Below are 14025 nucleotides of genomic sequence, written 5' to 3' on the forward strand. Positions count from 1 at the left end.
GAAGAGGCAAGGTGCACAGCTGTAGCAACCCCACTGACAACTAGGAGGTGCTGTAAGTATTGCACAGACCCAGTAGCATCACAATAGATGCACCAGTGTTGAAAATTATGCCAAGTTTAAACTCAAACCTAATAATTCTGATTCCCTGCTGTGACCACCAGAAGGGTGGTTGGAGGCTCCCACAAACCCCAATAGGGGTTTTCCAGAAAGAATGGCAGCCGGGGTTGAATGTTTAAAGTTCTTTCGCCCCTGTGCTTACCACATCTAGTAGACAGGGTAAACATAAGATTAAACTCATCCTGGCTTCACCCTCTATAATGATCCCCACAGAGGTCTTCAGAGCCAGGGCTTTGCGCCAGTTAGACCCTGGCCTTGGACCTGTAAACCACCCTGTGGCTAAATCCATGCATTCCCAAGGGGAGATCCTACAGCAGTAATCAGTGGAGAAAGAAAAATTATAGGATGGCCCTGCATCTTCCACCAGGCAGGGTCAGGGTAGAGTCCAAGGCTCTGAGGAGGGGTCAACCAATACACAGGCTGGATAAAGAGCCCCCCCCCCCTGCAGCCAATCAACAGAAAAATCATGTTGAAAAAATAATCATCCAGAGGGGGAAATAAAGAGAAACCTCCATCGAGGAAGGCAAGCTTGGGTACATCGCCTATGGTCACTAGCAAAAAGCTGAGTCTAGATGGGATTATATATGGGATGTCCCTCCCAGCATTTATTTATTTATTTTTGTGTGTCCAAATACTTGAAATAGCTGCATATAACCAGCCATAATGATTAAGGAGCCTATGTCCTGTACAACAGGAAAACACATTTTTGAGAGAATTACACACATGCCCTTAAAACTTAAAGAAGAAAGGGAAATTAATTTATAATAAATATGTAACCCATTCAGCGGACTTTATTTAACATATTTGAATAATAAAAAAAAAAAATAAAAAAAAAAAAAGGTATCTTTCATAATTCAACCTGTAAATGTTCATGTTTGAAGTGAATGGTCATTTTTATATTGTTTCAATCAAAGTAAAAGTTTAAAAGTTGTAAAACAAAAATACTGAAAAACCACGTCGCCACATGTATAAAGAAAAACTGCTAACTAATATAAGACCAAGAAATCAGAACATTTATTTATATAAAAATCCAAAGAAACCTAGAATAAATATGTCAAATTACTTTTCTGCATAAAGATTATGCATTGTTAATATCCTTGAAGTCCGTTATAAACATGTTGTACCGATTCATGTTTCAAAAGCTGTTTCACACCTAAAATACAAAAACAAAATGATTTAGAATATAAATAAATACAGCACCATAATATATTAGCACTCCTGGAAAAAAACTAAAATTGATACATGTAATAACAAAAGTTACTGATGGATAAACAGGCTCATAGCAGAAATGTAAACTTGCTCTAGTCCAATACAGGTAATACAGGTGTGGCAAAGGCTGAAATGTTTAAAAGAAAATGGGGAAATCAATTCTTAAAGCTAATCCAGTATTGATCATGGTGTTATTGCTTGACTCTAATTTTTGAAAACAAAGCAGGTACAAAAATAAAAAAAAAGAAGGAAGTGGGGGAAACCAAAGATCACACTTGGAGGTAAACTATACTGATTTTTGATCAGTTTTGAGGCTCACAGTTTTTTTACCCAATCTCTAATTTTTCTGTTATTTTTTTTTAAATTTTACGAATGCACATCTAACTTTTTTTTTCTACATCTATTTTTTTATCTCCTTTTTTCCTCAAAGTCTATGATATATTTGGAGAAGACTTTGCCCATGGCCCCAGCAACCAATGACTGCTGAAGTGAACAGCAGGCATGTGGCGCTGTACACTGACAGCCTGATGGTCCGGACAGAAGCGTTGCTCGGTCCATGTTCGGACTGCCATTTAGTGACAGCTGATATAGATACACCGACTAACATGAATGTGGTGCAGTAGACTGCTGCTGCCAAACACTATGCTGTGTCTGAATATTACAAAATAAATTTACAGCCTGAGCTGTAAAATATTATCACATAGATCATATGCATTTATACAAGCATGCACACCTTAGGGCCCAGTACTTACTACAAATATTGAACTCCATTAAATTGCAAGGTTATGCTTTTTTGAAGCTTTACTGCTAAAATATCATACCTGAATGCCATGCATCAGAAACTCATCTGTATTGTAAAACTTTCACCCCGCATAATGAGGTCCCATCTCAAAACTTCTGCCTCAGAAACTATATGATAAAAAAATGTCCACTTAAACTCCCATCTGTTAGCCCTTGTACACACGGTCGGACATGCCGATGGACAATGTCCGATAGGACCGGGTTGTCGGATAATCCGACAGTGTGTGGGCTCCATCAGACTGTTTCTGTCAGAGTATCCGACGGACCAAGTTTTCCAGCTGGGCTATAAAATTTTCTGACAACATGATCTGATCGGACTTTGTCTGATCATGTGTAGAGAATTCCGATCGGACAAAGTGCCAGGCATGCTCAGATCAAATTCCTAGACCAAAGCTATTGGCTACTAGCCTGAACGTAGTCCCGTCCTAACGAAATAACGTCATCACGTTAAGTACAATCAGATTTTCTGACAACTTTATCCGACTGTGTGTATGCAACAGTTTTGGACAAAAATCCGTCGGATTTGGCTGTCGGAATGTCCGACCGTGTGTACAAGGGCTTAGGCTACTGGAACACAGTATTAAAACCTGCTGTCCCAGGTGCTGGAGGTGCACCCAGAAGTGCCTGGAACTCACTGGATTTGAAAATAATTGATTAATCTAATTAGAGATACTAGACATGAACATCTTTGAACTTTTCCCTCTTTGTATTTTAAGGAATCGATACTAATCATAGAATCAGTTTTCTAAAAACATTTTTAAAGTACATCTGAAACACATACCATTTTTCTGTTCTTCTGTTAGTTGTTCTTTGGGAAAGTCAACATCAAAAGTAATAATCAGAGAACCTTTGATGTTATTGTTGTCGAAATTTGGCAGGCCTTCTCCCTTTTTCCAAAGTTTTGCACCAGGTTTAGTAATTTTATCACGCATTATGTGAACCTAGTTAGAAAACAAAACAATATTACATGTGGCAGACATTTTGTCACTTTTCTGCAGCAGAAAATGTCGTTATGGCTTTAAAATGAAAGCACATTAAAAATTAAATGGGTCAACGGCCTTAACAGGTTTCCAGTTTCAGCTTTAGAGCAAATTATCTTTTCAGTTACTGATATGACCAGTTAAAGCTAGAACCTGATCTGGCTTAAACATTTCCAAGGAACTGCAGCTTCTCTTGGTGTCTGCAAGTACATGTGTTAACAAAACATTAGATCCAAGGTCCAGGCTGTAAAAGTAGCCTTGACCTTTGTATAAAGTGCATCTTCAGCCACAACTTTTCTTGCTTCTTCATAAAGCTGGAAAGGGATAAAATTATTTCAAGTTTATAAAATTCTCCATGAGACTTCCCCAATCATCAATCCAGGAGACAATGTTGTCACCAGCAAAACAACTAAAGTGGAGCTCCACCCAAAACTGGAAGTTCTGCTTTAAGCACTTCTTACTCATTTGACGTGTGTGTGTGTGTGTGTGTGTGTGTGTGTGTGTGTGTGTGTGTGTGTGTGTGTGTGTGTGTGTGTGTGTGTGTGTATCCAGTTTTGACAGGTACCTGCTCCCACTTGGGACAGGGGAGTATGCGTTTATTAGGTCAACAGCTACACTTTTTGTAGCTGCTGACTTTTTAACAAACTCAAAAACGGCTTGAACTCCGCTTTAAGTTTTATAAATATCTATACATACTTTGAGTGTGCTATGCATTGGGTAATAGCTTACCATTGGAAGTCACTGTCTGTACCATTACCACAAGTTATTTCCAGAATGGATGCTATTACTTCAAGAATCAAAACCACGTTTTGATGCCAAGTGGAACCCATGGTTTGTGTATCATCTTCCTACATCAGACTGATTTTATTATACATCTGGCAATTGCTTCTTTTGTTACCAAATTTAATTTCTGACATGGGAAATCTCCAAACATATGTATATAGATGCACTCTGAAATCTTGGAAAAATAATAATGTATGACAAAGTGCCTCTGGTAAGCTTCTTTTTGGGAGAGATCTTTGTAAAAAACAAAATATCATTCTTTTCATTTAGTTCTTTTTTCCTGATACTGTACACATTCTTGAGACACATTAGAATTGGCTTGCTTAATATTTGTTCTACACAGTCTGACTGTATCTAATGTACTTTGCTTTTTGTACAGGTTTCTTGTACCATTTACAATGAAAGTTTTTTTTTTTTTGTTTTTTTTTAATAAAAAAATGGAAATATGCATATTTTTATTGCAACTTGTATTAAAGCGGAACTGGATGCATTTTACAACAGACTGCAAACAGGCAGGCTATTATTGCAGAATAGACAAGCAAGGTCTCCTCTGAAAAAATACACCTACCTGTCTGCGGCATGTAAATTAAGCTGCACTTGCACAGCTGCTGCGTGCAGTCTAAATGAATACAGTGCATGTGCAGGAAATTAAAATGAGTCATCTCATGCCTGCCAATGGAGATGCCCAAATACTGGCAGTCAGGGAGAAGATCCTGGCGTCAATGCGGACCCAGATTGTTAAAAGAGGCGGCAAGTAAAGTGCCTACAGTTCCACTTTAAAACACTGCTCATTTGTACTGTTTTGTTACATACAGTGCCTTGAAAAAGCATTCATAGCCCCTAAAATTTTCCACATTTTATCGTCATGTTTATGGTTGAAACTATGCAACTATGCTTCAACCAAAAACGTAAAAAGTATTTTATTGGGATTTTATGGTGATAGACCAACATAAAGTGGAACATAATTGTGAAGTGAAAGGAAAATGATAAATGGTTTCCCAAATTTTTAATAAACATTAAAAGTGTGGTGTGTATATGTATTCATCCCCCCCCCCCCCCCCCCCAGTCAATACTTTGTAGAACCACCTTTCGCTGCAAGTCTTTTTGGGTATGTCTCTACCAGCTTTGCACATTTAGAGTGACATTTGTGCTCATTCATCTTTGCAAAATAGCTTAAGCTCTGTTAGATTGGATGGAAAGCGCCTGTGAACAGCAATTTTCAAATCTTGCCACAGATTCTAAATTGGATTTAGGTCTGGACCTTGACTGGGTCATCGTAAACACATGAATAGGCTTTGATCTAAACCATTCTATTGTAGCTCTGGCTGAATGTTTAGGGTCATTGTCCTGCTGGAAGGTATCCAGTATCAAGTCTTTTGCAGACTCTAATAGGTTTTCTTCGAAGACTGTCTTGCATTTGGCTCCACCAATCTTCCCATCGACTCTGAGCAGCTTCCTCAACCCTGCTGAAGAAAAGCATTCCCACAACATGATGCTGCCACCACATTTCACGCTGGGGGTGGCATGTTCAGGGTCATGTGCAGGGTTAGGTTTCAGCCACACATAGCATTTTGCTATTAGGCTAAAAAGTTAAATTTTGGTCTCATCTGACCAGAGCACCTTCTTCCATGTTTGCTGTGTTCGCCCTACATGGCTTCTCGCAAACTGGACTTCTTATGGCTTTCTTTCAATGGCTTTCTTCTTGCCACTCTTACATAAATGCCAGATTTGTGGAGTGCACAACTAATAGTTGTCCTGTGGACAGATTCTCCACCTGAGCTGTGGTTCTCTGCAGCTCTTCCAGAGTTACCATGGGCCACTTGGCTGCTTCTCTGATTAATGCTCGCCTGTCAGTTTAGGTGGACAGCCATGTCTTGGTAGGTTTGCAGTTGTGCCATACTCTTCATTTTCTGATGATGGATTGAACAGTGCGCCGTGAGATGTTCAAAGCTTGGGATATTTTTTCATAACCTAACCCCATTTTAAACTTCTCCACAATGTTATCCCTGCCCTGTCTGTGTGTTCCTTGGATTTCATAATGCTGTTTGTGCACTAAGGTTCTAAAAAATCTGAGGGCTTCCCAGAAAAGCTGTATTTATATGGAGGTTAAGATACACACAGGTGGACTCTACTTACTAATAAAAGGGGACTTCTGGAGGTAATTGGTTCCACTATATTTTAGTTAGGGGCATCGGAGTAAAGGGGGCTGAATACAAATGCACATCACACTTTTCAGATATTTGTAGAAAATTTGGAAAACCATTTATCATTTTCCTTCCACTTCACAATTATGTGCCACTTAAAATTCCAACAAAAAATACATTTACATTTTTAGCTGTAACATAACATGACAAAATGTGGAAAATTTCAAAGGGTATGAACACTTTCAAGGTACTGTATATTTCATATGGTCTTCAAATGGGTTTGCAGCACTGCCGATTTCTAAAAGGTTTAGGATCCAAAAACCTTTTAACCATTTGTCGACCAGGACATAGCCAAACGACTAGTACACAACAGTCGGCTAGTTTTGGGAGGGTGTACTCACGAACGCGCGTTTCCCATGCCCCCCCGGGGCACGCACATGGAAGTGTCCATGCTTGCCGGGTTCACTGGACTTGGCTCATCATGGATCTTGGTAAAGGGCCAATGACAGCAGCCCTTTACCACGTGATCGCTCCATCCAATAATGGAGTGATCACTTGTCAACAAACCGGCGCATGTCCGATTCAGCTCTGCCCTCTCCTCGCACTGATCAGTACAGTGTGAAATGAGGGAGCTGGTGCAGCAGCCCTTGTGGGCTGGATCTGAAGTGCCCACAGCGCTGATCTGTGCCCATTCAGCCTCATCTGCGCCAGATCAGTGCCTCATTCCATTCCTCGTGTAAAAAAAATAAAAAAAAATAAAAAAAAGTTTTTCATTTTCTTTCCACATTTTTTTTTTTTTGGAAAAAGGGACATATTCAAAAGACTCAAATATTATATGTTGGGGTGTTTGCTTTCCAAAATGCTGTAATTTTTTGGGAGTTTTCATTGTCCTGGTGCTCCAGGGCCTTCAAAAGTGCAAGAGGTAGTCAAGAAATTAAATGTGTATTTATATCCCTAGAACACCTGACTGTGCTCCCTGCATGTTGGGCCTCTGTATGCGGCTAGGCTGTACAGTCTCGCACATGTGGTATGATCACACTTGGGAGGAATAGCAGAATATGTTTTGGGGTGTAGTTTTAAGTTTGCATATGCCATGTAAGAGAAATAACCTTTTAATATGATAATTTTGTGCAGGGGGGCACTCATCTTTCATTTTAACTAATGGTAGGACCACAGCCACATGTAGGTAGGGTTAATGTGCTGGAAAGATGGGAGATGCAAACAGAGGACAGAGTGGCAAATAAAACAGTTCTGCCTTAGACCCCTTTCACACTGGGGCGTTTTTCAGTCGCTTTAGCACTGGAAATAGCCTCTGCTAAGTGCCTGAATACCGCCTACCATTTATTCAAGTGTCACTTTTTCACACTTGGGCGAAGCACTTGCAGGATATTCTGAAAGTTCTGCAAGCAGCATCTTTGGGGCAGGTTGGGAGCGCTGTATTTAGCGCTCCCAAAACACCCTGCCCATTGAAATGAATGGGCAGCGGTTCCGAAGCTCGGTAAAATGAGTTTTTAACCCCTTCTTTGGGGTTAAAAGTGCCTCGCTAACGGCCGAAAAGCACGTCAAGCGCTGATAAAATGAGTGGCATTTTAAAGCAAAGTCGGCCATGGCCCTAGTGTAAAAGGGGTCTTAAGGCTCACATTCATCACTGGTCAATCTGCCATGGGCCCGCCATTATGTGTATTTCCAACTATTATAAGCAGATGATGGAGAACAATGTATTGAGCTCTGTGCACACTGCAAAATCCTGCCAGAAGAATCTGCCCCATCCCCTACTACCACACATGCAATGCAGGATTTCCGAGTAGGTGAAGATCATCTACACTTTTATTGTACACTTACTACAATTTTTATATATGTCAATAAAAAACACTTGACTTACTTTATGGTTATCTAAATGATTAATTTCCATTTGAAAACCCACAAGAGCTTCGACTAAAGAAATGGTAACATTTGTGTATAGGTCATCTCCTCTTCTTTCAAATATAGGGTGCCTGTTTGCAAATGTACAAAAAATTAACATTATATATATTTTAACAGCTCTACCAATCATTCCCAATGTTTTTTGGAGATAGAAAATAAGCAGCACAAAAAATACACCGCAACAGTAGACTAAAATGAAAGCTTAGTTTTTCATAGACTACAATTGGGCTTAGTTAGTTATCTGAATGCAGTATCTCCTTACTTGAGAACTTTGATTCGAAAACGCAAGTCACCTGGCTCTCCATCAATGTGTGGTTCACCTTAAAGAAAATAAATAAATTATAACAATTAGTAAAAAAGGACAAGTATATATATATATATATATAAAAAATAAACACCATAATTAAAAACATAGCAGTTACCTTCTCCAATGAAAGGATATTCCATGCCATCACGAACACCAGACTCAATTTCCACTTCTAACGTTCTTTCTTCATTTACAAGTCTACAAAACAATTAATATAGTAAAATCTGATGTTCTATTAACCCACCCACAATGAACACCCCTCCGCGCTTTATGGACAACCGCCTGTTAGTATATTGTGTTTATAAAAACTATCAGAGATATAATCCCATATGAAGCTGCTGCTGCTTTTAAAACATGTAAACTGGCAATATCTTAAAAAAAAAAAAAAAAAACAAGAAGTCCTTTTATAATACCGCAACAGCGCTTCCCATACACTGTCCAATATAAATTGTCAGTAGTTGATAAAGGACATGAACTGATAAGAAAGATGCGTTTTATCGCTGTGCTGAAAAGCTTCCACCAAGGATAACCCTGTGTGATGGAATCTCCCCTTTGGGGATGCACTCACCAAAACGCCAAGAAATCTGCGCCTTTAAGAGAATAATAATTCCACCTCTCATTGGCTCCTCTATCCCCATCCACCAGAAGTCAGTATACCATTTCAATAGGGCTCCAGGTTCATGTGAAAAGAATGCAATATCCACATAGTGTAAACCTGTAAACAAATTTACTAAATTCACAAACCCCCCCCCTTGTACAAAGTCTGCGTAACACAATAAAGTAAAAATGAAGCATGAATCAAATAAAGTGCACTGTGCCTGTCTCAAGAGGGATCCTGCCGCCGGAAAGAGCTCCCAACGTCCACTGGATACAGTGGATGTGTGTTTGTTTGGCTTCCTGCTGGCCAGATTGCACTGCTTGAACGCACTTGTCATTTCCGACTTTGTTTCAAGGGCATGGCTTACCTACCGGAAGACGGCCTTTTATGTCAATCCCATGGCCCCGCAGCCAATGTAGATTGTCCCTTCATTGACAAATCCCTAGGGGGACCAATAAAAAAAAAATCACTAAGCCCCCTCTGGACCTACTGAAGGGAATTTTCTGCCTTACAAATAAATATATAATCTCACAAATGCGTGTAATACTTCAATATTATTTCTAAAATAATCAGTCTTCCAGCACACAATTGCTCAAATATTTTTAAATGTTTTTAAAACACCATTAAAATCATAGGCATAAGTTTTATAGGAGATGGCAAACAGTGAAATGTACCTTCATTAAGAAAAATCTTTCATAAAAATAAATCCTAAAAATAATCTATATTGAGAGATAATCGAGATAAAAAAATAATAATAATTTTTAGTATAAAAAACACTATGTCTAAAATATCACTTTTATTCTATTGTACTTTTAATAACCTGATTTACTCCTAAGTGTCACTGATAAAACAATTAATATCTAACTCTATATTTAAACCTTGTGGCGCAAGTACGTCTACTAAATAAATCCATTTAGTTTCACGATTAGATAATTCCCGAAAAACTATTGATACCCCTCCAGTGTGGCTGAAAAATTACAAGCACGTGGCATCCATATTGTGTTTTAATTTAAAGTGCAGTGAAACATTTTTGTTTTTTTTAATATATTCTTTATTTTTATTTTTTCCACTTTGTACATATCCATATATAAAAGGAAAACATCAATACAATTTATTAAGAGGTCTTCTCACATCCCTCTTCTTACAAAATACAAAACAACCCTTTAGTACCTTCTTCCCCCCCCTCCCCCAGGGCAAAAAAAAAAAAAAAAAAGAAGGAGGGGGGGAGATGTGCCCCCCCATCTCCACCCTCTCTGTCCCCTTCTCATGCCAACATAGCATGACAGTCCCCCCTTCTCCAAGAATGCCAGCCATTTTTGCCATTTCCCTTGACATTCCCCTTCTATATCCTGAACTTTGTGGATCGACTCTTCCATTAGCCTAACCTGCTCCACCCTCCTCACCCATTCAGGAATTGTCGGCACCTGTGTAGCTCTCCAGTGGTATGGGATCAAGGCTTTGGCTGCATTCAACAGATGGGGGACTATCGTACCTTTATATTGCCTTACTCCTATATCTGTGTCATGGAACAGACAAGCCCATGGGCATTTACTAATCCTCCTTCCTGTCACCAAGAATATGATTTTGATTATTTTGTCCCAAAAAGGGGTTATTTTCAGGCAATCCCACCATATATGTTTAAGGGAGCCTTGTTCCGTACATTCCCTCCAACAGGTTGATTGCTCTTCCCCTCCGAGCCTCTGCATTCTTTGGGGCATCATATACCACCTCGCTATTAATTTATATGACATTTCGATCGTTCGGGAATCTCTTGGGAGTGAAAGTGTCATTTTAAGTATTTTCATCCTGTGCTCATCATTTCTTAGTGACCCCAATTCCCCAAGTATGCTGGTAACCCCGAATCTCCCTCACGTCTTAATATTTTATACATTTTTGATACCCTTTTCACTAAACAATGTGCATCCTTAAGTAATTTCTCTAATGGTCTTAGCAAAGTCATTCCTCGTAAGGGCTGTGGAAGCCCCTGTGTGAAATGTGACAATTGGTTGTGTCTCCATCTATCTAATGGTTTGTGCCCCCACTCTTGAGCGATTTCCCTATACGTGAATATCCTGTTCCCTTTAATCACCTCCCCTAATGTTATTTCCTCTCTCTTTGCCCATCTGCTAAAAATACAACCGCTCCTCCTTCCCTGGCAAAAAATATTTTGTGTCCAACAGTGACATTAATGGAGAGTTATATGTCCAATTATGTGTCTTATTTATTTTATCCCATGTTTTAAGTGTGTGTCTTGTTAGAATACTAGTGCTTACTCCTAGGTTCCGCGAATGAGATGGTAGCCAAATCATTTTTGCCAATTCCGTCCCACTTAATCTAGTTTCTAACTCCACCCAACTCTTCTTCTGATTATGCAGCCAGTCCGCTACTCTAGATATTACTATTGCTTCATAATATTTTTTAAAGTCTGGGAGTGCTACTCCTCCTCTTTCCTTTTCCTTTTCCAGGACCTTATACGCAATTCGAGTTTTTTTTGGGGACCATATGAATGAAAAGACCAGAGATTTTAATTTTCTAAAAAAACTCCCCGGAAGCGAGATGGGGATCATTTGAAATGTATAGATTACAATTGGTAATATAAACATTTTTATTACGTTTATTCTACCCATCCATGATAATGCTTTGTACTTCATACTTTTCATTTGCGCTTTAATTTTATTTAAAGCGGTAGTAAACCCGCTATTTATTTTATTTTTTACACCTGCAAAGCAAAAGGCATAATGAGCTAGTATGCACCGCATACTAGCTCATTATGAAATACTTACCTTAGAACGAGGCCCCGACATCTGGCCCGATCCACGCCGAGGGAGCCGACATGCTCCCTCGGCGTTTCTTCCGGGTATCGCGGCTCCGGCGCTGTGAGTGGCCGGAGCCGCGATATCGTCACTCCCGCGCATACGCGCGGGAGATTTCATTCCGGCCGGTCGGCCACTGACGGATTTTCAGGCTGAGAATCCCCTTGTGCGCATGCGCCGCTGCAGTCAGCGGCGCATACCGAGGGGAATATCTCCTAAACCATACAGGTTTAGGAGATTTTTTTTTACCTACAGGTAAGCCTTATTATAGGCTTTCCTGTAGGTAAAAGTCCCAAAAATTTGTATACAACCACTTTAAGAGGGGCATATAGTTAGCTTCATACAAATTAGACCTTTGTGCCGTTAATTTTATCCCCAGGTAGCTCAATTCTCCACTACACCACTTAAAAGGCAGACTTGCGGAGAGATCTCTCTGCTCTGTCTCGGGTAAGTTCAGGTTTAAAATTTCTGTCTTTGACAGGTTGATTTTAAAATTTGAGAGTCGTCCATATTGTTCCAGTTCTTTAAGTACCGACGGGATCGATGTTCTGGGGTTTGTAATATATAGCAATAAGTTATCGGCAAATGCAGATACCTTATATTCTCTACCTCCCACCCCGATTCCCCGAAGGTCCCGATTCCTTCGGATCGCTGCTTAAATCGGCTCCAAGATAATCACAAAGAGAATCGGTGATAAGGGGCATCCCTGTCTCGTCCCGTTGAACAATTCAAGGGGACGAGACAGAGATCCGTTCACTCTAATCCTAGCTGTCGGCCGAGTATACAACGCTTTTACCCATCTCATCATTCTCTCACCCAGTCCCATATATTTTAAAGTCTCGTTTATAAACTCCCAAACTACTCTATCAAAAGCCTTCTCGGCTTATAATATAGGATGGAATATCCATTTGGTCCAGGACTTCCACCCAGGGCTATATCTTTAATTACTCTCTCTACTTCCCTGAGATAGGGGTCTCTAATTCCTTCAGCTCCTCCCTCGTACCTTTTCCCTCCCCCCCCCCCCCCCAAGAAACCGAATTGCTCCCTCCCCACCTGCCCCCTCCCTCCCCTCTTCCCAACTATGCACCTGCAGCAGTTGGTCAGGGTCTCGCCCCCTTTTTTTTTTTGGCTATATGGACCCGACTTATATCTCTTTGATATCGTCTATTCTCCATATTTACCCCGGGGCTCACACCTGGGGTCGACTAACAGGAGGCGGCACCCTCCTCCCCACCCCCCCATCCCCTGTATCCCCGGACCCATCTGCACCCCATCTTGTCTACTCCCTGATGCTATTTACTCTTTCCCCTTTCGTTTATCTCTACACCTCTCCCTCTCTGCCATCTTAACTTCCTTTGGGGGTCCTAGCTTCAGTTTCTTCCTGCCAGCCTGGCAGAGGGGGGGGGGAATTATCTCCAGGCACTCACAGAACCCTCTCAATTCTTCGGGGAAAAACGCAGAACCGCTGATCGTCCATCCTTTTTCCCCCCCTCAAACACACTGGAAAGCCCCACTGATAGGAGACTCCCGAAGCAATCATACGTTCAGTTAAGGGTTTTAGTAGTCTCCGTCTCCTCAGTGTTTCAGGAGCTAAGTCCGAAAACACCCGCAGCTCTGCGCCCTCAAAGGGGATCTCCGTCAGTGCCCTTAATTTCTCCATTATTTGCCCTTTCTCTTCTGCGTAATGAAACCTTACTATCATCACGTGGGGAGTCTTCCCTTGCTACCCCCTGGCTTGCAATCCTATGGGGTCTGTCTATCTTTAGGGTTTCAGTTGGCTCCCTTTGTAATATCGGATTAAAGACCTACTGCACTATTTTACCCAGTTCCGCGCTACCATACTTTTCCGGGAGGCCTTTAATGCGAACGTTCTTCCTCCTACTCCTATTCTCCTGATCTTCTAATTTATAAAGGAGGGTCCTATTCGCTCTCTGGAGACTCTGGACTTGTTCTGTTATCTCATCCATCCTTAGCTCCTGGCTATCCATTCTTTCCTCTATCTCCTCCACCCTCTCCAACACCCGTCCGATATCTGCGCAAACTCCTGCCATTTCTATCTTTAATGCCGCCTCCATTTTTCCAAACATTTCCCCTAGCATCTCCTTTATAGGAGATGATTCTTCTTGGGGAGCCAGTCGCAAAATCCCTTCCTCGCACACTACTTCTTCCGTTACACTCTCCCCCCCCCCCCATCCTGTTGACCTTTGGCTATGCTTTGTAGTGTGGGGCTTATCTCTTTAATCCCACCCGTTTTTAAACCATTTGCTTTCCCACCTTTACCTTCCTCCACTATCTTCTGTCTACTCAAACCTGACCTCCGTCCTGCTCCTTGTCTAGGGCTTTCTTGCCC

The 14025-nt window shown here is 40.8% G+C and overlaps 1 protein-coding gene across 1 annotated transcript in view; it reads right to left on the reverse strand.

Annotated features, from left to right (window-relative positions):
* Positions 1 to 1109: 1109 nt before the first annotated feature.
* Positions 1110 to 14025, reverse strand: part of DNAJB11 (DnaJ heat shock protein family (Hsp40) member B11) — a 56299-nt gene continuing 43383 nt past the window's right edge. Inside the window, exons 6-10 of the mRNA XM_077448723.1 lie at positions 8380 to 8462; positions 8220 to 8277; positions 7917 to 8028; positions 2909 to 3068; positions 1110 to 1270 (exon numbers count right to left, since the gene is read on the reverse strand). Of these exons, the coding sequence (XP_077304849.1) occupies positions 1206 to 1270; positions 2909 to 3068; positions 7917 to 8028; positions 8220 to 8277; positions 8380 to 8462 (478 nt within the window). The 3' untranslated portion in view covers positions 1110 to 1205. The remainder of the gene's footprint in view (positions 1271 to 2908; positions 3069 to 7916; positions 8029 to 8219; positions 8278 to 8379; positions 8463 to 14025) is intronic.

The sequence above is a fragment of the Lithobates pipiens genome, unplaced genomic scaffold (assembly GCF_037356315.1).
Source record: "Lithobates pipiens isolate NorthernLeopardFrog02 unplaced genomic scaffold, aLitPip1_a1.2 Scaffold_22, whole genome shotgun sequence".
NCBI lineage: Eukaryota > Metazoa > Chordata > Amphibia > Anura > Ranidae > Lithobates > Lithobates pipiens.